The 27,095-nt window shown below is 34.3% G+C and overlaps 1 protein-coding gene across 3 annotated transcripts in view; it reads right to left on the reverse strand.

Annotated features, from left to right (window-relative positions):
• LOC136043800 (monocarboxylate transporter 12-like) overlaps window positions 1-27,095 on the reverse strand; it is a 257,201-nt gene that overhangs the window by 77,278 nt on the left and 152,828 nt on the right. The window contains exon 1 of one of the 3 annotated variants that reach the window (XM_065728718.1): window positions 1,123-1,911. The exons of the other annotated variants lie outside the window; for them this stretch is intronic. Coding sequence (XP_065584790.1) covers window positions 1,123-1,621 — 499 coding nt within the window. The 5' untranslated portion in view covers window positions 1,622-1,911. Of the gene's footprint in view, window positions 1-1,122; window positions 1,912-27,095 lie in introns of those variants that run through there. 3 annotated transcript variants of the gene reach the window in all.

The raw sequence follows: 27,095 nt of genomic DNA on the forward strand, positions 1-27,095 counted from the left end.
ATTTTCAGGCTGATTCTGGCATCATGTTCCATAGAATATGAATCGCTATTATAGGGTTAAAATTAGACATTACAGTTGGAATAAAAAGAATTCAGATGTGACTGTGTTAGGAAGATGATAATAAGTTAAAGTTAGAAAAGCTGTATGCAAATTATTGCAAAGATGCAGAAAAGTAACTTTAAGCTTACTTAGAATGTTGCTGTGGTGCGCGAAAGAAATTCTTAGGAACGAATCTTTATTTTGATGAGGGTCCTGGGAGGTATTTTAAATCTAGCTTAATGTTCATGACCTTAAGCTATGACCTTAAGCTTCATGACCATAATTTCAGAAAACTCTAAGAAATTCTGGACTAAAATCAAGTTGTCATCAAGCCATTGGCCAATTGAAAACAAAGACAGATAGTCTGAGTGAGAGGCAAAGATGGCATAAGCCTTTTTTCAGGATTGTATAAAAATTATGTCATTTTCACTTGTTGATGGATAGTTTATCCTCCATACATCCATCCTAGGGTAGAACTAAGGTAGATCGCCGTAGAACTAAGGGATGATCGAGATTTTTTTGTTTGACTCGTGACGAATAATGTCGACTGGACTTGTATACAAAAGGAATCACAGGCGAACAAGAGACCTAAGCCTAATAGGCTTGCCCGGTTAGAGTCTCAGGTGGACTACGTGTTTTAGGATTGACACATGAAAGACAAGTCCCCTGGACTCGCAGACGAACGGGGAGACCTATTATTTTCTAAGAGTTTTGGTAAACGGTTTGAGCAGCTGTAATTCTCAAATTGACCAAGACAGGTTGAACAAGTCTTAGAATTGACATATGACCGTTAAATTGACTTTCAGGAAAATATAAGTAAGTATCTAGAATTGTAAGTAGTTTTCAAAATTTTTCAAAGCTCCCTTTAATGTAGTCCCTCCTTAACCTTTGTCCAGGTCTCTACTTCCACTCTCCCCTGTTTGTAAGACTTAAATAAATGTTTGGCAATAGATCTCGCAGCTTTTTTTTACATTTTCTTTAATTCAATTTACTTCTCAGGAAAATCATGTTTGGGCGTAATACTCTCTTTTTGTTTTGTTTTTTTCTATGTACAATATATTTCAGGTATCTTAAAAAACCAACCTTTTAATTCTGGAGATCTATTCTTGTCTAATTTTGGAGGCAAATGACAAAATAATAATAATCCGACTAGCACCGTAACCCCTTCCACCAAAAACTGACTAATGAATGTTGCGATGACAATGGCCCATCCCCAGCCGCCTTCTGGATAGTAATGTTGTCTTATTGTTGCTTTTTTCGCATCTTCTTTCTGCTTTTCGGCCTTAAATCTTTCTAATCTTGAATCCTTTTGAGCAATTAATTTTTCTTCTTTTGGAATTATCTCCTTCCTCTCAAATACTTCAGGTACGATATCTGAATAACTTGGAATATTCTCACTTTGGTGCTCACTAACTACTCCTGAATCACGATGCCCACTATATAAACTATCATCAGAGTCTGAACCTTCATCTGGGGGTTTCTCCAGAACCACATTGAAATTTGTTCTTTCGTTACCAGTTTCATTGTTCCCTAGGTTCAGCCTCACGTTTTTAACCCCCCCAGGTAGCGCAGTATTTAACATCTTAACAATCGAAACACATATTTAAAATCACAATTAAACATTCTAGACTCCACCTACAAGGTCTGTAAAGGAACTGAATTTTTCCTTCCACGAAAATTACCCGTAATCAGATCTTCCACTTGTGTCAAAGCGTTCTCTGGACGGACTAACTATTCCAGTAACAGGTTACGAAGTAAAGAGGATGTTCTTACTGGATGGGCGGAGCATCTAACAGGAAAAGCTGCGGACCTCTGAAACTTGAATGAAACTACAAAATCAGTTACTTATATTTCGTAGTTGAGGGAATTGGTAATCGAAACATAGGTCTTTTTCGAAATTAAATAAAAAAAATACAAGTTTTTTAACTGCAAGTAAGGAGCGACATTAAAACGAACAGAAATTATTCGTGTATGAAAGGGGTTGTCACCTCCTCAACGCCTCACTCTTTACGCTAAAGTTTGACTCTTTCTCACAACTCTACTTTTTAAGAAAATAAAAAACTTTAGCGTAAAGAGCGAGGCGTTGAGGAGATGACAACCCCTTTTATAAACGGAATAATTTCTATTCGTTTTAAGTTTTAATTTCGCTCCTTACTTGCAGTTAAAAAACTTGTTTTTTTATTTAATTTCTCAACGTTTTGAATTAATGCATGTTTTGATTTTGGCTCACCGCACATGAACAATTAAAACGAAACTTGCATATTAATTTATTTTTTTGCTAAATAGTTTTCTCATAATTTAGACCGGATGATTTTGATTTTTTAAAAGGTGGGGGAGGAGGCCTAGCTGCACTTCAATGTTCGGCTACTTAAAAAGGCAACTAGAACTTTTAATTTTTTTACAAAGGTTTTTATTACTAATAAATATACGTAACTTACGAAGTAACTTACGTAACAAAATTCTATATTTGTATATTTGTATATTCCCTCGTCAATACCTCGCTCTTTACACTAAAGCTTCAACTTGGTCCCAATTCTTTAAGAATGACCCCCGAATCACAAACGCCGTAGAATAAATAGTTGTACTTGCTAGAAATACTTTAGCGTAAAGAGTGAGTTATTGTGAACCCCCTTATATACGTAACAATTTCTGTTTGTTTTAGGTTCTAATGCTGGTCCATACTTAACTAGAAAAAACTTTTTTTTTTATTTATTTGCTCATTTTTCTTTTAAATAATGCTAGAAAATCTAACGACCCCTTAATGGAAATTTTCTTCCCTCATGATGAATTCTTCCATGGAACAATCCTCCTACGTAACCCCCTCCCCCGACCCTCCTTTAACGTGAAAAAGTCCCCCTGAAATCGTTTCTACACGTCCCAATAACCATTACTTTATGTAAGCAATGGTCAAAGTTTGTAACTTGCAGCCCCTCCCCCGGGGAATGTGGGGGAGCCAGTCGTCCCCAAAGACATAATTACTAGGTTTTTTGACCATGCTCAACAAAATGGCTATCTAAAAATTTTGATTCAGTAACTTTGGTAAAAAATGAGTGTGGGAGGGGGCCTAAGTGCCCTCCAGTTTTTTGGTCACTTAAAAAGGCCACTAGAACTTTTCATTACCGTTAGGATGAGTCCTCTCGCGACATTGTAGGACCACTTGGTCGATACGATCAACCTGGGGAAAAGAAAAAAAATAACAAAAAAAAACAAACAAATAGACACGCATCCGTGACCTGTTTTCTGGTAAAAAATAGAAAATTCCACATTTTTGTAGATAGGAGCTTGAAACTTCTACAGTAGCGTTCTCTCATACGCTGAACCTCATGGTGTGATTTGACTTTTAGGCTTTTAGACTTTTTGACTCTTTGACTTTTAGGGGGTGTTTCCCCTATTTTCTAAAATAAGGCAAATTTTCTCAGGCTTGTAACTTTTGATGGGTAAAAACTTGATGAAACTTATATATTTAGAATCAAGAAGTGTTTGACAAGAATGTGCTGCATTGTGTGGGTTAATTTAATGCTTAAGACAAAGGTAAATCGGGATTTAGTCTTTGGAATTGAAAAAGGATCGTATCCAATTTCTATTCCCGTAAATTTAGGGCAAACATATTTTGCGATATCGACAGGGGACTAATTCGTTGCTTTTTTCAATTCATTCAATGAAAACAACTACGAAAACTTTACAATGAAAATACGCTCAAAAAAGGAAGGTCTCAAAATCTGAGGAGTCGGGGCAAAAAACCTAGTGCTCGCCCAATTGACACCACTGGCAATACCAACTCATAATCAACTTAAGGGATTTTTTCTCATTTTTGGTATTGTAAGAACAAGAGGGCCAAGCTCGTTGTTTCATCACTTTAGAACTTTGGCTATTGGATGAATATTGACAGTGTGTTGACAGTGTATATTGTATTGACAGTGTATTGACAGTGTATATTGTATTGACAGTGTATTGACAGTGTATATTGACAGTGTATATTGAAGCTTTGAGCTACCAAAATTTGATTCCAAATTTCTTCCGACCGTACACGTTAACATCATGAACTGGGCAGCTTATAAATAATATTTTTGTCTTAATCAATTAAGCATTAAATACTAAAGAAACGAACCAGAAAGGACTGAACGATTCGAGGGATAATGTTTGAGCTTTGGCCCTTATATGGCGTAATTTTACGTCATCCCAAGCAAAGTTATCTGGTTTTTCTAGGGATTTCTATAGTCTATAGCAATTCTCCTGGTTCTAAAATTTTTCTACGCAAAATCAAATCAATAGATTGATAAATTTAGGTAGTTTTTCAGGACAAAGTGTACAAAGTGCACTCCCACACCAACACAAACCAACACACCACCACACCAACACAAAGATAAAATACTAGACAAAAAAACACGCTTTCTGTGATCTTCATTTAACAAACAAGAGCATTTCGCAGGTATTTTGATGGCCGTTGCTTTGCTTGGGCTTTCTACTCTCCCAAATGCTTCACTTCATTATATTGCAATTGAGTACCTTATTTTGATGGAAGTTTCGGAAGTTTTTCCCTTACTCTATTTCCTCAAAGATGATTGCCATATGTTTCTTCTGGTTGTAATATATATATATATATATATATATATATATATATATATATATATATATATATATATATATATATATATATATATATATATATATTATATATATATATATATATATATATATATATATATATATATATATATATATATATATATATATATATATATATATATATATATATATATATATATATATATATATATATATATATATATATATATATATATATATCATGAAAAGAGAAATCACCAATGCAACAGCACAAACACACACAAAAAAAAGAAGAGAGAGACAGAAGGAGAAAAGGAAGAATGTTTTTCTAAATTAGTGATTAATATAGACCAGCATTTGAATGAGGCCTTAACCCTACTCATCCATACAATCACATAGGTCAAACAGCATAGCCATACACAATCAACCATAAAGAATAATCCATGGACAGGCAGTCATGTCGTCAATAAGTATAAGTCGCCATTTACCAAACAATAGAAAAAATAATAAAGACAAATAATTCAGAGGCAACAACCCAACACAAGGGCTCATCAGGAGAATACACTGGCCTATATAGGGTTTCGCCACTTTAAATTCTCTACCCAGCACAGTGTTGTGGCTACCACAGAATATCCATGGCATCCCCGCGTCAGGTATCACCCCCAAAATTCATGCCTATGAAAGAAAAAAAATAAATATATAAAAATATATATAAAAATATATATAAAAAAATATATATAAAAAATTATATAAAAAAAAGATGTATATAAAAATATATATATATATATACAGGTAGAATTGTAAAAGGTTGGGAGCCCTAGATTTAGACTGTGCTTTGCTGTGAATTATTTGCCAAAATAATTGACTACTTAAAAAATCCAATTCCTAAAGAGTTTTTGCCATCCTACTAGATTTTTTTCTTCGAAAAACAAAATTACCAATCACGTTGTAGATCTCCAGAGACAAACTGTCAGACATAATATTAAATTTGACAGTGTATATTGATGCTTTGGGGTACTATAACTTGATCCTGAAATCTTTCCAGCAGGACTAAATCCCGGGCAAAGAGTCCCAGGGGACCCTGGCAAGTGATTAATGAACTGCTGTGTAGAATGTTTCTTTGCCAATATGTTTGTTCTGCCAAATTTACCCCAAAGACAAACATTGAGGAGAAAACTCAGAAGGATTTACTGTATATAATATATCGGCACTAAACTTACCATTTTTGTTACGCACAAACTTCCTCATATTCCCCCAGAAAATATGACAGAAGTGGTTTAACAATCAAAGTTAATAACAACTACTTGAAATAAAATTACACTTCAATTACTACTTCAAATTAATAACTACTACTTCGTAAAATTTCTGCTTCAATTAATAACAACTACTTCAAATAAAAATTACACTTCAATTATAGCTTAAAATTAATTACTACTACTTCGTAAAATTACTACTTCAATTAATAACAACTACTTCAAATGAAAATTACGCTTCAATTACTACTTCAAATTAATAACTACTGCTTCGTAAAATTAGTACTTCAATTAATAACAATTATTTCAAATAAAAATTACACTTCAATTACTACTTCAAATTAATAACTACTACTTCGTAAAATTACATTTCAATTAATAACAAATACTTCAAATAAAAATTACACTTCGATTACAACTTCAAATTAATAACTACTACTTCGTAAAATTATTACTTCAATTAATAACAACTATTTCAAATAAAAATTACATTTCAATTACTACTTCTAATTAATAATTACTACTTCTTAAAATTACTATTGAATTAATAACAACTACTTCAAATAAAAATTGCACTCAAATCTTGCCAATATTATTCAAATAAGGTATTAAAAAATATTATATTCGAATTTGTTTTTTTTAAGGTCTGAATGTCTTACTTTGCATCAAAGGAAACGAAAGAACGCAGGACCCAGGGACAGGGGTGGCACTAATGAAGGTAGGAATAGTTGTGGTGGGAAAAGTCACTGAAGAAGGAGTAGCGGTCACAGAAAGAGTATTCATGATAAAAGTACCACCGCAACTAGTCCTCTAGTAGGAGTGGTCATGTACTATAACTAGTTCTAATAATAGCATTAACTTTTTTAATAGTAGTAGGTTACGCCACATTAAATTATTAATTTTTAAATTTATTTTTAATATAAATAATTTTCAATGTTTAATAAATTAGGGGTATTCCCAGAATGACCACGCCTCGAAAGAGGTGCCATAAAAGAAGTAAAAATCTCAGCCTTTCTTTTATAGGAGAAATAGTAGTAGGCTCAGTTGTTGCAAAAGTAGTCACGATAGAACTACTGTAGTAGGGGTAGCAGTATAGCATTAGTACTAAATACATTCTGCTAGCGAAATTTTCTTAATCAAGTGGCCAATAGAGGTACATGATGAATATACCTACGATCGTGTTGGGGGGGGAGGTTGAATTTGGTCTTTATAACTCTGCTTTCCAATTATATAGACTAAAGCCTTTGCATTAGTGGCACGGGTGTTGTAGTCCTGAAATCGTTTGTCAAATTGAAATTTGTAGTCTATGTTCTTAAACTTAGCACATTCTATAGGTGTTTCATTCAAATCCCCGTGTCTTTGCGCGATTAAATAAAAAAAAACAATTTTTTAACTGAAAGTAAGGAGCGACATCACAATTTAACACGAACAGAACTTATTTCGTATATGAATGGGGCTGTCCCCTCCTCAATGCCCCGCCCTTTACGCTAAAGCTTTTTATTGTTTTAAAAAGTAGAGCTGTGATAAAAAGTCAAACTTTAGCGTAAAGAGCGGGGCACTTTACGTTTTTTGTATTTAACTTCTGAATGTTTTCGAATTAATGGAGGTTTTGATTTTGGCTCACCGTAGTTGAATGATTAAAAAACAAATTGTTTATTAATTTTACTTTTTTTGGCTTAATGGCTTTCTCAAAATTTTGATCGGACGATTTTGAGAAAAAAGATTGGAGGAGGAGACCTAGTTGCCCTCCAATGTTTTGGTTACTTAAAAATGCCAATAGAACTTTTTACTTTATTTACGAACGTTTTTATTAATAATAGTTATAGGTAGCTTGAAAATTAACTTAAGTAACGAACTTCCATATTCATACATTTTTGTTACGTATATAAGGGTGTTCGCCCTCTCGTCAATACCTAACTCTTTACACTAAAGTTTGAAATTTCTTCCAATTCTTTAAAAATTACCCCTGATCCTGAATCATAAAGGACGTTTAATTAGAATGAATAGCTCTTTTGAAATTACCAAAAATACTTTAGCGTAAAGAGCGAGATATTGAGGGGGGAGGAACCCCTTTAATGTTGCATCTTACTTTCAGTTGAAAAAACTTGTTGTTTTTTTTTTATTTAATTTCTGAACGTTTTTGAATTAATGCAGGTTGTTATTTTTGGCTTACCGTACATGAATAGTTAAAACGAAATTTACATATTAATTTTAATTTTTTTGGCTAAATGGCTTCATCAAAATTTTGATCGACCGATTTTGAGAAAAAAGGGATATTAGAGGGGGCGTAGTTGCCCTCCAATGTTTTTTGTTATTTAAAAAGGCCACTAGAACTTTTAATTTTATTTAAGAACGTTTTTTTAGTACGTTTTTTTAGCCCCCCCAAGCCCCCCCGCGCGCGTAAATCGTTACGCGCCATATTAGTTACGCGCCATTGTAGCTGTGTCCCTGTGTCCCACCTGTGAATAGAGATAGATATAAATATATATTTTTAACTACGTAAAACACGCGAATATACAACATTCTTCGCTGTCCCATTGTCTGTGCATATAAATAGCATTTATATTCCCTGTGTCCCGGTCGTCATTTGTGTCCTGGTGTCCCAGTTCGTATTTTCTCTTTGAGTGTCCCGGTCGTCATTTATACTCCCTGTGTCCCAGTGTCCCGGTCGTCATTTGTGTCCCGGTGTCCCGGTCTGTAATTTCTATTCAAACAATCCCTGTGTCTCAGTCGTCAATTATATATCCCGCCTGTGCCCCCGGCGTCCCCGTTGTAGTTGTGTCCCTGCGTCCCGGTCGTCATTTATATTCCCGGTCGTGATTTGTGTCCGGGTGTCCCAGTCTGTAATTTTTCTTTGAGGTTCCTGGTCGTCATTTATATTCCCTCTGTGTCGGTCGTCATTTGTGTCCCGGTCTGTAATTTATCTTTGAGTGTTTTTTCTTTTTAGTTTTTTTTAGTTTTTTACATTTTTTCAGTTTTTTTTCTTCTTTATTTTTCAGCGTCACTATGAAGTACATATCGCCGAACCTTTGTTTTTTAACTTAAATCTGGTAGGCATTGATGACCTTATCCAAGTCAAAATCCCAAACCCAATCATCATCGCTATCATTTTCAGTTTTGATATGTTTTGACTCTCACTTTCCAGGTGGATTTTCATCTAACTGCGCGGTTCTGCGTTCTTTAGCCGCAAGCCTGTTTTCTTGCTGTTCTTGTGATTCCTCGGCACGCTTTCTTTTCTTACTTTCTCTATCAGCTGCAAGCCTGTTTTCTTGCTGTTCTTGTGATTCCTCGGCACGCTTTCTTTTCTTACTTTCTCTATCAGCAGCAAGTTTTTTGGCATAGACTCTTTGAACAGCTTCCTCGGCTGTTGCCATTGTAGGTTCTTCAGTCATTTTACAATTAAACATTTTTCCGTGAACGCATGTCTTAAATACCATTAATGACGTCACCGTCATAGCAAAAATGACGACAACTAACTTCATGACGTCAGTCGACACAGAAACATGACGTCACCTGACAGACAGACAGACACACAGACAGACAACTTATTTTTATATATATATATATATAGATATACGTAGCTTACAAATTAACTTACGCAACGAACTTCTATACTCGTATTTTTTTGTTACGTATATAAGGGAGTTCGCCCCCTCGTCAATACCTCGCTCTTTACACTATATTTTGAATTTCGTTCCAATTCTATAAGAATGACCCATGAATCACAAAGGCCATTTAATTTGAATAAATAGCTCTTTTGAAATTACTAAGAATACTTTAGCGTAAAGAGCGAGGTATTGAGGAGGGTACGAATCCCTTCATATACGTAATGATTTCTATTCATTTGAAGTTTTAATGTTGCTCCTTACAGGAATTTAAAAAATTGCTTTTTTATTTAACTTATCTTTTTTTAATTGCGCTGGAAAATCAAGTGCCCCATCATGGAAATTCTCTTCCCCCATAATACATTCCTCCATGGAAAGATCCTCTCACATAACCCCGTCCCTCTGACCCCTCAACCATCAGAAAAAATCCCTCAACAGGGGGCATTAAGTCGTCCTCAAAGAAATATTTATTAGATTTTTCGACTATGCTGAATAAAATTGTTATCTCAAAATTTTGATACAATGACTTTGGGAAAAGTAACCGTAGGAGGGGGCCTAGTTGCCCTTCAATTTTTGGTCACTTAAAAAAGGCACTAGAAATTTTAATTTTCGTCAAAATGAGCCCTCTCGCGACACTTTAGGATTCCGGGGTAGGTACAATCACTCCTGAAAAAAAGAACAAAAAACACAAGAAAATAAACACGCATCCATGATCTTTCTTATGGCAACAAATACAAAGTTCCACATTTTTACAGATGGAGCTAAAAACCTCTACAGAAGGGTTCTCTGATACGCTGAATTTCATGATGTAATTTTTATTCAGATTTTATGACTTTTAGGGGATGTTTCCTCCTTTTTAAAAATAAGGCCAAATTTTGCAGGCTCGTAACTTTTGATGAATAAGACTAAACTTAATGAAACTACTAATATATTTAAAATCAACGTAAAATTCTGATTCTTTTGATGTATATATTGGTATCAAAATCCCGTTTTTTAGAGTTTCGGTTACTATTGAGACTGGTCGCTCCTTATTCCATATATGAAAGAGACTGTCCCCTCCCCATTGCCCCGCTCTTTAAACTAAGGTTTTTTATTGTTTTAGAAAGTAGAGTTGTGAGAAAGAGTCAAACTTTAGCATAAAGAATGGGGCATTGAGGAGGGGACAGCCCCTTTCATATATGGAATATTTCTATTCGTTTTAAGTTTTTATGTCGCTCCTTACTTTCAGTTAAAAAACTTGTTTTTTTTTATTTAATTTCTGGACATTTTTGGAATGCAGGTTTTGATTTTGGCATATTGTAAATGAATAATTAAAACGAAATATACTGATTAATTTTACTTTTTTGGCTCAATGGCTTTCTCAAAGTTTTGATCGGACGATTTTGAGAAAAAATGGCTGGGGGAGGGGGCCTAGTTGCTTTCCAATTTTTGGGTTATTTAAAAAGGCCACTAGAACTCTTAATTTTGTTTACGAACGTTTTTATTAGTAATAATTATGCGTAACTTACAATTGAACTTACGGAACCAACTCTTATTTTCACATATTTTTATAACGTATAGGAGGGGAATCGCCTAAAAAGCTCTTTTGAAATTACTAATATAGTTTAGCGTAAAGAGCGAGATATTGAGGAGGGAATGAACCCCCTCAAATATGTAATAATTTTTGCTCGCTTTATCTTTTAATGTTGCTCCTTACTTTCAGTTGATTTTTTTATTTAATTTCTAAAAGTTTGTCAATTAATGCAGGCTTTGATTTTGGTTCACCGTACATGAATAATTAAAACAAAATTTGCATAGTTTTTATTTTTTGGCTAAATGGCTTTCTCAAAGTTTTGATCGGACGATTTTGAGAAAAAGGGAGCGGAGAGGGGGCCTAGTTGCCGTCCAATTTTTTTGGCTACTCTTTTGGTTACTAAAAGGCCAATAAAACTTTTAATTTTACTTACGAACTTTCTTATTAGAGGTAAATATATATGTGACTTACAAATTAACTTACGTAACGAACTTCTATAATTGTATATTAAATCACAAAGGTCGTTTAATTAGAATAAATAGCTCTTTTGAAATTACTAAAAATATTTCAGCGTAAAGAGAGAGGTATTGAGGAGGACACGAACGCCCTCATAAACGTAATAAGTTCTGTTCGTTTAAGTTTAATGTTGCTCCTTACTTTAAGTTACAAAAATTACTTTTTATTTAATTTTTCATTGTTTTTTTTTTAAATAACACTGGAAAATCCAGCGCCTTCATGGAAATTATCTTCTCCCGTGATAAATTCCTCCTTGGAAAGATTCTTTCACGTAGCCCACTCCCCCAACCCATCCACCACAAAAAAATCCCCCCTGAAAACGTCAGTATACTTTCCAATAACTGTATGTAAACAATGGGCTAAGTTCATAACTTTCAGCCCTTCCCCAGGGTACTGTGGGGGATTAAGTCGTCCTCAAATACATAGTTATTAGGAACAAAAACTCCAGTTTTTGTTCACTGAGAAAGGGCACTACAACTTATAATTTCCGTTAAAATATGCCTTCTCGTGACATTCTAGAACCACTGGGTCAGTATGATCACCCCTGAGGTAAAAACAGCTTTTGATGGTTAAGATTAAGTTTGATGAAACTTGTATATTTAAAGTTAGCATAAAAATCCGATTCTATTGTGGTATATATTGGCATAAAAATTCCGTTTTTAGAGTTTCGGCTACTATTGAGCCTGGTTGCTCGTTACTACAGTTCGTTACCACCAACTGTTTGACTGGATATTCTTAATAATGAAGTAACAGCTCCATTTCTGTCTTAGGAAGAGTCTGCTACCTCAACTATTTAATTCATTTTCAAAACAAATTGGGTTTAGTTATTAAACACAAGAGAAGGATGGGACAAAATATTGCACTCTGGGAAAAACTAAAAAGACCTGCAGTCGAATGTCGAAAGCTGATCAATGACAAATGGTACTATCTATTTTAAAGCTATCCAGCTTCATATTGGCTGCCATAAACAAGTGTTACCAAAGTACCCATTACGTGGTGGTAGTACCGGAAGATAAATGTCACGTATTTGAGATTTATGCTCAACATATTCTATTAGACTATACAAAAATTTATCGCGGAGGTTATATTTCAGTTAAGTGAAATTTAAACACCAATTATGGTTGGTGTTTAAGTCACTTTTAACTACTTGCATAGCTGAAAAGGGCACTATTCAAAGTCCTATTATTCGCTTATCATTTTACTTTCGAATTTTATGAATTTTGATATTGTGTAAACTTGTTTACGAATCAAAATTCAATTTTGGGTATATGATCCATTTTAATCAAACTAAAACAAAGTAAAAAGCTTTAGATACAGGAAAGGAGCAAAAAAAGCAACCCTGAACATGTTTTCACCCTAACCCTGAAGAGGTCTTGGTCAATATATTGAACAACTGCAAATTTATCTTGTTTTTTCTTCTACTCCTCTTTTTCCTCTACAACTTGATGTCTAATACACCCTACTTCTGTTTATCCCTCTGCTGTTTACATTCTTTTTCTATATCTTTCTTTACTCTTTGTTTAATAGTCGTCCTTTGCGCAAGTAAGACAGTACTTTATCAAAAAAGGTCACCTACGTGTATGGAATTAATCGTTGCTTGTTGAAAATACATTTCCTTGCAGGTTCTCCCTTAGAGAATAGTTTAGACTACAGTTTTGAAAATTACCTCAGAAATGCGAAAAAGTCCTATACGATCTTTGGGGGTGATTGTTACAAAGTGTGTGTCTCTCTTTGTGTGTGTAAAATCCCCAATGCAAAATAAGCTGCACTATTCAAGCTTAATTAAATATTATTGTCTGAACGGGTTAAGTGAAAATTTCCATAACATATGTATACAGCTTGAGAATTAAAACAGAATTAATTTTTAATGTTAAAGGACAACGTGTAGAATTTGGTAGTTTAGTCTAGTAGCGGGTGAAACATCAGCTTTGGCTTGAAGCCAAAACGGGTGACAAATCAGCTTTAGATTGAAGCCGAAACGGGTGAAAAATAAGCTTTATCTTGAAGCCGAAACGGGTGAAACATCAGCTTTGGCTTAAAGCCAAAGCGAGTGAAAAATCTGCTTTGGCTTGGAGCCAAAGCGGGTGAAAAATCAGCTTTATCTTCAAGCCAAAACGGGTGACAAATCAGCTTTAGATTGAAGCCGAAACGGGTGAAAAATAAGCTTTATCTTGAAGCCGAAACGGGTGAAACATCAGCTTTGGCTTAAAGCCAAAGCGAGTGAAAAATCTGCTTTGGCTTGGAGCCAAAGCGGGTGAAAAATCAGCTTTATCTTCAAGCCAAAACGGATGAAACATCAGCTTTGGCTTGAGGCCAAAGCGAGTGAAAAATCAGCAAAAACTAAAATATAAGCACATGACACTTAGCAGCTTAAGAAGTCGTTGTTAAAACTTAAAAACTTATGTAGAGTAACTTGGAACCAAGGTAATATACAAAAAAGAGAGTTAATAATAATTAACACAAGCTGTTTTTATAGAAATAGGCTATGGGAAACGTAAAATAAAAAGAAATGTAATGGTATGGAGCGTGGAAGGGCGGAACGCATACGCTGCTGATCATAGCGAGTAGAGCAAGGGTGAGGGGTACCAAGAGCCGATGAAGCTGGCATTTTTTGGCTAACGATGCAAGGGCTAAACTTAAGAAACTCTAGCTAAAAAAAACACTTTTCCTATTATATTTTATTAAATCTCTTTGTTTTTTGCTTTCTGCGTTTAGTTTTTCGGAAGATGAGCTCCTAAATTACTGAAATAAAGGCTCTTACGGATCCAATTGCAAACATCTCACAGCAAGAATTCACTTTAATTCAAAATAAGGGTGAATACTGTTCAGCCATCCTCCGTCATTATATTTTCGGCTTTTGCTATTGAATTTTATTTTACGAGTTCGTTCCGCCTTAATGTTTGAAGCTATTTGAAGCTATCGTTTGAAGCTATCGGTTCGGTTCGTTTGATTTCGTATCGTATTCGTATTGATATCGGTATCGTATTGATTCGTATCGTATCGTATTGATATCGGTATCGTATTGATTCGTATCGTATTGATATCGGTTCGGTTCGTTTGATTTCGTTCGTTCGTTTGTATATTATCGGTTCGTTTGAAGCTATCGGGTCTGAAGCACATTTTCAACGATTTTTCAACAAAATTGTTTTCAGGTTATCCACGTTTAACCCAGTAAAGTTTTTAAAGAGTTGTCATTTTACTAACTCTGAGCGTGATAAAACACGCGGAAGCAGCATGGCTAAACACGGTTTCTGAAAGACTTGAACGCGAGTACTCATACGATAATATGCACAACCTGTGTCCACCTCCGTGTTTGATGGGGGGGGGCTGAAAACGGAGCTTAGAGCATCCATACTTTCTCTTGTCACTTCTGTCCTATCTTGTTACCACTTTGGCTCTTGCAGGCACGTAAAAAAGATTTCTTTTAGGGGGCCAATAGTAGCAGCAAACTTTATTTTCGTTCTTTGAATAAATTGACAAGAAATTCAAAAAATTTTAGAACTTAGAGGGTTTGGGCTCTAGCCACTCCATCCCCTCCCTGGACATCCCTGCTCTTTATCACATATAGAATATTATAAACAAGATATCATAAAACACGAAAGAAATAATTTCTTCTTTTGTTAAATCTGTTAAATTTTTGAAAATTATGTAGTTTTCGCGCAACGACGATGACCAGCGAGTGGATCTCACGGAAGTTCGTTCATCCTCCATGATGAAGAAAGGCAAAAATGAAATCAAAGACAAACCTAAATCTTGACAAGAAAATCCCAAAAAAAAACAACAATAAAAACTAAAAGAGCATGCGTCAATTCTTAGCTAAACGCTCATGAACTGATGAAGCTAAATAATTAAATAACTACACATCAGCTCCTAATGGAGGAGGCTGAGTGAATCCTTTAGTGATGTCATGATTGAATCCTCCAATATTCGTTTTTAGGGAAACATCTCTTGATTTTGAGGGGCCAAAGATGGCGGATACAGTGAAGATGGTAAAGGTAGAATAGCCAAGGTACAAGGTGTTTTTAAACAGTTCACGAAAATCTGGAAGAATTAGAAGATAAATCTGCGAACCAAGATTAGAATATTGGAAGATGAAGCAATGATAGTGGTCAAGTATGGTTTTGAAACGTAGGCACTCCGAAAGACGGAGGAGGATTTTTTAGAGGTTTCCTGAGAAATTTTCCATGGATTCTCCGGGTACCCGTCTGACTGTTCGTATTTTGAACAGTAAGCTGCTCGGAAAATGTAGTTCTATCCTGTTTTCAAGAGCTATAACGAGTGAATTAAGATGGCTATGACACGTCCTTTTGATGAAGGATGATAGATTTTCAAATATCGTCCTTCTCGACCAACCATTTGAGGTCTAACGAAGAGGGGGTTGTCCTAGATTTGGGTGGGTGAAGGTCGTAGGGAAGCACATAAGGAAAGTTGGAACTTCTTATGGGCAGAGAAGAATAAACATTCGAGTAGGTTGGAATGGAGGAAAAGCGTACGTAGCTATGTTGGCCTTGGGTGGCTTGGTATTGCAGTGAGTTGTTAGTAGTAGTTGTCCAAATTCAATATCAGAGAGGTAGTAATTTTTGATTAGTCTCGTCTGTAGGAGTACATATACGTCCAACAAACTTACACTTAAATGGTTGAGTAGGGACGTATTACGTCTATACGTCCAAGGGAATTATTTGACTTGTGTTGAGTTTCTAGAGCCGTTTTTGAATAGTAGTTTAATGAAAGTCCCTAACTCTAGACTCTTTAATATATTCCAAAAGGCATAAGCTTTCTAAACTTTAGAGCCTTTAAAGTCCTTTTTTATTACCTGTTTTCCAAGATTTTTCTTTCTTGTCTGCCGCTTGAGCGATCACTTCTCTTATCAATGCTTTCCTACACATTTCTTGCTCTCATGAGAGGTGATTCTTTCTAATCAGAAATAGCGAAGGTGACACTAATTGCAAGGGATAGAGCAATATCAGTGTTATGCAGGGCATAATTCTAATCTTAATCCAATTTAAGATTTCTTGTGAAAAAGGGACAATTTTAGGATTTTGAGTTTACGACTTTTCTGCATTGAGCTTGAACTTTGGAATTCTTGGTATCGAAACTCATAATGAAATGCTTGATTAAAACTTACTGGATTGAACCCTGATTGAAACCTGTAATGAGGTTATTCTCAGTTTATTAATTCTCGCAAAAAAAAGAAAGAGGAAAATATCTCTGCAGCCCATTTCTGATCAATAGATTATCCTTTCAGAGACCCACCTGAACCTCTTCTCTTTTTTTAATATTTTTTATATTTTAGGAAATTATAGCATAAACAAATAAACAAATAAAATTACATAAAATAAATAAACAAATAAAATAAAATAAACAAATAAACAAATAAATAACATAAAATAAATAAACAAATAAAATAAAATAAACAAATAAACAAAACAAATAAAATAAAATAAACAAAGCAATTTGTTGACTCTCTACTTTAAACTGTGAAAAGCTATTTGCTAAGGAAATTCAATCGAAAAAAAAATCTTCAAGCTTTTGAAGATTTTATGTCACAGCAACTTATCACAACTTATCTCGGTGCTATGTAGAGCATAATCTTCAAGTTAATCAATGTTTTTGAAAACTGAATTCTTAGAAAATTCATAGGAATATATAGGATATATATTTCTATATAATTATATATAATTCATAGGAATATATACATAGAAAATTCAATCGGAAAAAATCTTCAAGCTTTTGAAGATTTTATGTCAGGGCAACTTATAATAGTGCTATGTAGAGCATAATCTTGCCGTTAATCAAATTTTTTTGAAAACTGAATTTCTTTGAACTGTGAAAAGCTATTTACTAAGGGAAATTCAATCGAAAAAAAATCTTCAAGCTTTTGAAGATTTTATGTCACAGCAACTTCTCAGTATAACTATGTAGAGCATAAACTCAATGTCAACATAAAAAAAAACAAAATTAAGAAAACAGGAAATATTTACCAATTTGATTTTACAATGTTTCCGCCATGAAATTTAAGTTTTTGGAATTCTTGGTATTGAAACTTATAATGAAACAATTGGTTAAGGCTTACTGGATTAAACCCTGGATTCAAAGTCGTGATAAAAAATTTTAAATGTTTTTATCCTCGCAAAAAAGAAGAAACAAATAAATTTACAAGTTCACTTTTTTTCACATTTCGGACTGTTTCAAACAGTTCGTGGTAACGAACTGTAAGCAAGGAGCGACACGGCTCAGTAGTACCGAAACTAAAAAACGGAATTTTGATACCAATAGGTTTATGAAAATAATTGTTTTATTATGCTAATTCCAAATATTTAAGTTTCATTAACTTTTAAGTTTAGTGTTACCCATCAAAAGCTGCGTGTCTGACGAAATTTGCCTGATTTTAAAGGTCAAATAATCTTAATGAAAATAACACCATCAGGTTCAGCATATTGGAGAACCCAGTAATCTCTGTTCGTTTTAAGTTTTAATGCTGCTCCTTACTTTCAGTTGAATTAACTTGTTTATTTTTATTGAATAGCCTTACCCATCAAAAGTTGTTTTTTCCCAGGGGTGATCGTACTGACCCAGTGGTCCTAGAATGACACGAGAGGGCTCACTTTAACGGAATTTAAAGTTCTAGTGCCCTTTTAAGTGACCAAAAAATTAAAGGGCAGCTGGGCCGACTCCCGCACTCATTTTTCCCAAAGTCATCGGATCAAAATTTTGAGATAGCCATTTTGTTCAGCATAGTCAAAAAATTTAATAACCGTGTCTTTGAGGACGACTGAATCTCCCACAGTCCCCGGTGGAAGGGCTGCAAGTTATTAACTTTGCCCGTTGTTTACATATAGCATTGGCTATTGGAAAGTATACTGACGTTTTAAGGGTGGATTTTTTCTGGTGGTGGAGGGGTCAGAGGGAGGGGGTTCCGTGAGAGGATCTTTCCATAGAGAAATTTATTATGGAGGAAGATAATTTCCAAGAAGAGGGCGCTGGATTTTCCAGCGATATTTAAAAAAAAAAACAAGAAATTAAATGTAAAAGCAATTCTTTTAACTTAAAGTAAGGAGCAACATTAAAACTTAAGACGAACAGAACTTATTACGTATATGAGGGGTTCGTCCCCTCCTCAATACCTCGCTCTTTACGCTAAAGTATTTTTAGTAATTTCAAAAGAGATATTTATTCAGATTGAATGACCTTTGATATTCAGGGGTTACTCTTAAGAAATTGGAACAAAATTCGAACTTTAGTGTAAAAAACGAGGTATTGAAGAGGGGGGCGAGCCCCCTTATATACTCAAAAAAAATATACGAATATAGAAGTTCGTTACGTAAGTTAATTTGTAAGTTACGTATAATTATTACTAATAAAAGCGCTCGTAAATAACATTAAAAGTTCTAGTGACCTTTTAAGTAACCAAAAGAGTTGGAGGGGAACTGGGCCCCCTTCCCTAATTCTTTTTTCAAAATTGTCCAATTATAACTTTAAGAAAGCCATTTAAAAAATAAAATTAATATGCAAATTTCGTTTTAATTATTTATGTACGGTGAGCCAAAATCAAAACCTGCATTAATTCAAAAACGTTCAGAAATTAAATAAAAAGACAAGTTTTTTTAACTGAAAGTAGGGAGCAACATTGAAACTTAATACGAACAGAAATTTTTCGTATTGGATTATTTTTATTGTTTTAAAAAGTAGAGTTGTGAAAATAGTCAAACTTTAGCGTAAAGAGCGTAGCGTTGGGGAGGGGCAGTCCCTTTCATATATAGAATAAATAATTTCTGTTCGTTTCAAGTTTCAATCTCTTTCCTTACTTTCAGTCAAAATAAACTTTTTTTTATCAAACAGTTCGTGATGACGAACTGTAGGAAGGAGCAACCCGGCTCAATAGTAACCGAAACTCTAAAAAAAAACGGAATTTTGATATCAATGGCTACATCAAAAGAATTTAATTACGGAGCGACCAGGCTCAATAGTAACCGAAACTCTAAAAAACGGCATTTTTATACAAATATATGTGTCAAAAGAATTGAGTTTTTATGCTGATTTTAAATATATAAGTTTCATCAAATTTAGTCTTACCCCTTAAAAGTTACGAGCCTGAGAAAATTTGCCTTATTTTCGAAAACAGACGGAAACACCCTAAGAGTCATAGAATCTTAATGAAAATCACACCATCAGATTCAAAATATCAGAGAACACTACTGTAGAGTCTTCAAGTTCCTATCTGCAAAAATATGGAATTTTGTATTTTTTGCCAGAAGAAAGATCACGGATGCGTGCTTATTTATTTTTTTGTGTGTGTGCTTTTTTTCAGGGGTGATCGTATCGACCCAGTATTCCTAGAATGTCATGAGAGGGCCCATTCTAACAGAAATCAATATAATAGTTCTAGCGCCCTGTTGAAGTGACTAAAAATCAGAGGGCAGCTAGGCCCCCTCCTACACTCATTTTTCCCAAATTCACCGGATCAAAATTTGAGACATCCATTTTGTTTAGCATAGTAGAAAAATTTAATAGCTATGTCTTTGAGGACGACTTAATCCGCCACAGTCCCCGGGGGAAGCAGTGCAAGTTATAAACTTTGCGTATTGTTCACATATAGTAATGGTTATTTGGAAGTATACAGACGTTTTCAAGGGGGATTTTTTCTGGTGGGGAGGGGGTCAGGGGGAGGGGTTAAGTGGGAGGATCTTTCCAAGGAGGAATTTATCATGGAGAAAGATAATTTCCATGAAGGGGGTGCTTGATTCTTCAGCATTATTTGAAGAAACGGTGAGAAAATAAATAAATAACAAGCTTTTTTTATTTGAAAGTAAGGAGCAGCATTAAAACTTAAAACGAACAGAAATTACTACGTATATGAAGGGGTTTGTCTCCTTTTCAATACTTCGCTTTTCACGCTAAAGTATTTTTAATGATTTCAAAAGAGCTATATATTCTAATAAATCTGCATAAATTGAAAAATGTCCAGAAATAAAACAAAAACACAAGTTTTTTTTAACTAAAAGTAAGGAGCGACGTTTGAATGCCCCGCTCTCTACGCTAAAGTTTGACTCTTTTTCACAACTCTAGTTTTTAAAACAATAAAAAAAAAACTTTAGCATAAGGAGCGGGGCGTTGAGGAGGGGACAACCCATTTCATATACGGAATAATTTCTGTTCGTTTTAAGTTCTAGTGTCGCTCCTTATTTTCAGTTAAAAAAAAGTTGGTTTCTTATTGAAAAAAAAGACCGTAGAGGAGCCTCCTTTAAAACCAGAACACAGTAAATTTACGATCTTTATAGAAATTCTTATAAATTGCTTGCGTATAGAAGGGGCAATACATTGGAACTTTCTTCCGATAATGTCTCTCTTCCAAAAGTTTGAGATTCACTTTTTTCAGGTCAAAGACATAAAACCAGCAGTTTAAGATATAAAAATACTAGAAGACTGAAAAAAAAATGATGGGTGAACTGGCTTAGGATAATGGTGCTGAAAAGGTCATATGAGACTAACTAGGCAAGGCAGATGATTCTAAACTTGAATTTTAATTCTCAATTCCTCAAATCCCATCTCTTTGAATATTGTCTTGCTGGAATTTATCGGTAGTGTTGATTTAAATTGCATAGAAGGAAATTAAATTATTTGACAAATCAAAAGCAGAAAGAACAAGTACTCAACAAGTGGTCAAGTATTTAAACAAACTAGGGATTAATACTTTTAATTAGCGCCGCCTACCACTAAGAAATAAGATAGGAAATGATCACGATTTTTGAAAATAAAGCAATCTATAGGGCTTCTTAGGTTGGGCTCGCCTGGAAATAATGGAGGGAAAGATTTTCTTCAAGGATCCACCCCTTTAAGAATTAAAGTCAAAAGTTGTAAGGATTAAAAAAAATATTTGGCAATAAGTTTTTCAGCATTAGTATATCTAAAGCAAGAAGTAGACCATTCCTACTCTTTTTCCTGATTTCTGAAATGTGCTATGGTATGTTATGCATGCATAGAGGATGTAGTCAGAGCTGCCCTCGTATTATTGATGTGGGAAGAATCACGTAACTGGGTCGAGATACAGGCTACAAAGACTCATTCTTTTCCCTCATACAGAGAACCCTATCTACCAACTTTCAACTGGCTTGGAAGGGTAGCGCTTTTCCCCCAAAAGAGAGAAGAGCGACTCATCACTCGCCAGCTATAATCGGCACTTGATCCCCAAAACCGGTAGTAGCAAGAGAATTTCTTTGTCCCACCTTGGATTGCTCCCTAGGGAATCTCTTCTCGCCTTACTTCATATGTCTTGGGGAATTGTCTCCCCCCCCCCCCACTGGCATGATTTTGGCAGCCATTACTTGCTTCAACCCATCCAATCTCAGCAATGTATTATATAAAATACGCTACCTCATCGTAAGGCGAGAACGATTGCCGAGTGGTGACTGAAATTAGCTGTATAACCCCCTAAGTAAACCTACTACCCCCAGGGATCCCACGAGAAGGTCGTCACCACAACCTTTGAGGTGCCATTTTGGGTTTACTCTTACTTTTTCAATAACTTAATATCGTTAATTTAATTAAACGAATTAATTTAGTTATGATAAATTTAAACCATTTAATTAAATAATTAACAATATATTTCGGATAATCTGGCAATTTATAATTGCAAGTGAAAGATTTCACTTGCTATACCAGCTTGATTGAGGGGCTCCAAAGACCCCTCCACATCCTGCATGTGTACCTGAGAGAGCTTGTAAGCTTTATGACTTTGTTCACCATCGAGCCTTTCAAATCTGTTCTACTAATAATAAATGTACCCATTCTCATCTTAAGTTCTGATTTTTAGTAATTCTGTAATGGGTATCTCTGCATGTGGCATGTACGATTCAGTTAATAGTTAGCAAATATGTCTGAATTTCTGGTTTCATAAGGAATACCCAGCATCAAACACCAGTCAAGCGCAGGTTGCAAAACGGCGCCAACAAGATGTTCCGTAAACCGTAAGTGTATATCTGAAGGTGTTTGTGATGGGGGGCTTCTGCTCGAAGGCCTGTACAAAGAACTCTGAATTCTTCTTCCTAGTATTTAGGTATGTTACAACTGGTTGTTGAATATGTTTGAAGCAAACACTTTTGGTTTAAGAAGATAAGGGGCTACGGTCACTTTCTTTAGAAAATATTTTTTCTTATGTTTTGATAGGAGGGCAAAATTTGGTACTTGTATGAAATACCCCCTACCTAATATTCTTCGTTTATGCTTCTCTAACGCTCAATCCTCATGAAATATACCAAAGTAACATTAAATATAATACTTTAGAAACAAATTTGGGCTATGTATTTGCACATTAGGGGGGATGGGTTAAAATATAACGGGTCTGTTTGTCTGACGGTCAATCTTAATGAAATATAAAAAAATATGATGAAAATATAATACTTTATTAACCATATTATGGAAACCACAGAGTTACTTTACCCTCCTCCCTCTTAAAGTCCAAATATAGAGCCAAAATTTATTTGTCAAAAAAACATCAACAAAAAACTCGTTATACTTAGGTTCTATTTTGATGGAGAATATTAGGTAGGGGTATTTCATACAAGTACCAATTCAATAAAGGAACATATTTTGAACGTGTTGGAAACAACTTTTCAAAAACTATTTTTAAAAATCATTAAGTAAAACAATTGGGTATTAGTGGAAACCTAATTATATTTGTGAATGCATCCGAAAATACCTCATGCATCAAATTGTAGAGTCGTAAGAAATTAACAATTATATTTGCTAAGAATGATTATATTACTTTACCTTACACTGTATAATAAAGATGCTATTTTGCCATCTATTTTACTTTATTCGTTCTTCTAAGGTACAGTTCTAAGCTGCCATTTTGACTTTAAATACCATTGTCTCGAAATTCAAAATCTGCTACACCGAATTTAGATCATAAGGAGCGCCACCTAATTACCAGAGGCCTAATTTCAGCAAGAAGCAATTATCCACGAAATTTAGAACTCGAGCAATAGATATAAACAGCCAAAAATTTTCTTGAGCCCAAAAATCTTTCGAGTTTAAGCGGATGCCATCTGCGGTTTGAAAGTAACCGGCTCCGGGGGAAATAAATCCAAATTCAATAAATCTCAAGATGACAACTGTGCACATGACTGTACAATTACATTTAGTTTCGAACACTAATCCCATTCATCCATTTCGAAAATGAGCAGACTTAGCGTTAGCAGCATAGCTCCATCATTATAAGCTGTCAGAAATTAGCTTCATTGGCAGACCGAAACTTGAGCAGGCTTAAACATATCTATTAAGCTATTTCACTGTGTTTGGGTTATGAGGAAAATAGAAGCTACTAATAACACTGTCTCCGAATCGTATAGCCTGAAAATGACCATCTTAGTGAATACAATTTGGCTATAGTCCAATTAATCTGTTACGTACAAAACATGTAAGGCCACCGGAAGGGCGACCAAAAGTTGATCAAACGTTGATAAAAAAAAAGAAAAAAAATATTCAAACTCTTCGGCCAAAAATTAAGTTTTATAGTAGTAAGAAGGCGTTCTTGCAGGCAAACAGTGTCGTAATTTCTAATTAGTTCATCGATTAGGAGTCATTTATTTTTGTCTGGTTTGTGTTTAATAAAAGTGCAAACACCGATTCATTCATCAGTTCTTGCTGGACAACACACTTTTTAAAATACAGAATTTGAGGTTGAAAGACACAAGATAAGCGCCGCAATTTGCCAGATCAGCAGATAAACAAATTGGGCATAAACTCATGCCCAATAATTTTTTCAAACACGTCCTTTCACGTTAAAGTGCTTTAGTGAATCAGGAATATTGATAATAGTTACTCTAGCAGGCTTGTTTGGAGCATTTGGCTTAGGAAGCCTTGGTCAATCTAAATCATACAGCTTAAGCATATTGGAGACAATCTTTAGAACTTGCTCAGATCGATTCATTTTAGAGGAGAGATTCGTCAAAAATCATCATTTCATAAAAAATATCATGAATGAGACTTTCAGTAACCATAGCTCCTGAGCGTTTTTGATACAGTTCATCAGGCAATAGCTTAGTCCAGAAGATAGTCTTTATAATTGGCACAGATAAAGAGTAAAAAATCCTAACCCCATTCAAATAATTCTCAAATTTCATTTACAAGGCTGTACTATATTGCACATCTACTGAAAATATGCTCCTTTAAACTTAGTGACGCTGAAGGGGAGAGATAGAACTTCTTTATTTTTAATCGTACACAATTAATTTTTAAATATTAGGGGAGAGAGGTTTTAATGTTAGAGATGAGAATTTTTAATTTCAACAATAAATGAAAATAGTGTGCCTTATTTTGTAACATAATTTGCTGTTGAAAGTACCCCGGAACCATCAAGGTACCTTCGTTGGATTTTAAGCTTTCGTGGCATCAACCATTTTTACCAATAGCATTTAGTGGAAAGGACAGCTCTCCACTTCATGGATTCTCTCTTTACCTAGCATTATATGATCTCCCTTATTCATTCCTAATCTAAGCGACTTGGTCCTCTTCAAACCCACACTTGTACACTGATTCCTTGAAACATTAAAAATCCATTCATTTTGCTAACATTTTATTTAGAACGCAAAACTAATTTTTATTATTTTTATCTAGACTAATTCTAAAACAGAAAATTTCCATCCAAGATGTTCGACGGCCTATTCACGATCATTGGATCTGGAGGATCTTTATCCATATCATTTATCCATTTAAAAAATTGCGCTTTTAAACAGCTGAGCGCCGTCAAGGGTCCCAAGGGACAGAAGTTAGCAGTGATATATATGTTTATAATGTTGCTTGAAACTTAAAGATATGTCAGTGGGTGTTTGCTGCAGCATTTGCAACAGTATTCTAATGTTTGCTAAAATGTGGTTTTCCTGTGGTAAAAACACAAATTGGGAAATATAACGATTAAGTGAAACAGCGGAAGTGAAAAATTGATTCAAGGAAATTGCATACAATTCGCCAACGAACTTTGCGTTTTCCTTCTCAGACCAGGGAAAGACCTCGAAGAAATTAAAAAGAGAAAGACTAAGAACGACATTTTTTAATTACAAATACGCAGTGGGGTCTAAAAAGTTTTTTAAGAGGATAATTTACTATGAAATAAAAGTTTGAATCCATGAAGACATTTGAAAATTGAAAATCAACTTGATTGTTTTATTGTGAGAATTGGCAAAGATTTTCTATTTATATAAACTTTCAGATACGGTTATTATACATTTTGCTTAAGTTTCTTGCAAAAGAAGATGAAATATGTTCAAAAATAATATCATATTCTCTAAATAATCTCACTATTTTATTACAAAAAGAGAAGTTCCCCATTCACATTAAACTTTCATCTTGATTTTCTCCGCAGAGATGATAAGACGACATCTATTTTCATTCCTCTGTGAAGACTGCTCAAGAAATTGCCATCTATTTGTTATTTTAAATCACGCCACCTAGCTGTTTCTTGTCAATGAAAGATGATTACAAATCATTAAATTATCTGACAGTCAATAATTATTCAAGTAATTAATTGTCTTTTGGAACAAAATAATGTTAATTTTGTTTTAGATTTCATGCTGAATTTTTCCCGTAAAAAGACAGTGGCAAAATTTGTTTATCAAATTCAGGTCAGAATTGGTCAGGTCAGGATTGGTGTGAAATGGCGAACCCTTTAAGTAAAATTTAGTTGCTTGACTATTCTTGAAAACAATTTGGACAGTAACTCGCTTCCGGCACAAAATGGGTTAGAAAAGGAAAATCTCATAGAAAATGTTTTTATAAGCATTATCATTATACATTTTACAAACATTTTATTATAAACATTGTGAACACACTATAAAAATAACGTTCAGGGTGTCCCTAAAGTCACATTTAAATTAAAAATAAAATATATTTTATAGGTAGTTTTTGCAATTTCTCATCGAAGTCTAAAATATTTTAAGATTTTAATGAAACATTTTGATTAGCTAATTTAATACTATTTGGGTGACACGCGCATTTTCACAATAGAATATTCTTAGATCATTATTTTGCCTTAATATGGATTAAAAGCCTTTCTTTGTGTGTCATAGATCCAACTATAAAAAAAGGTATTTTAACTCAGTGTATGATTTAAAAGTGATTTCAACGGTTGGTGGTTAGGTCAGTATTGGGTCCTTTAATTACTTCAGGCATGAAGGCGTCTGCTATGTCTAAGGTTTGATAAATACTTTTAGAGTATGTAATAACTACATAAGTTACCTTCTCAGACTAGAAAATATTAAAACCATTCTAGCATCTTTTATTTCCAACGGATAAGGTTTTCCGCTTAATTAGAATGAAAATCACTATTTTTCCAGTAAACAAGTATTAATTTACGAAGGAAAAGTGTACTATTAAAAAAACGAGCATTTTTTTTCATTTTGGGTGACACGTGCATTTTCACAATAGAATATTCTTAAATCATTCTTTTACCTTAATACGCTTGTCCCCCCAATAATTCTATAAGTTAATTTTTTTTCCTTAAAAAAAAAACGAGCAATTTTGTTTTCTCAACAGGCGAGTAAATCCCTAATCAGAAAGGGGGAGTAGCCTTTCGGCTGTTTTAAGCCCCCTCTTCTATGATCTTAGGAT

Source organism: Artemia franciscana, chromosome 2, assembly GCF_032884065.1.
Source record: "Artemia franciscana chromosome 2, ASM3288406v1, whole genome shotgun sequence".
NCBI classification, from domain to species: Eukaryota; Metazoa; Arthropoda; class Branchiopoda; order Anostraca; family Artemiidae; genus Artemia; species Artemia franciscana.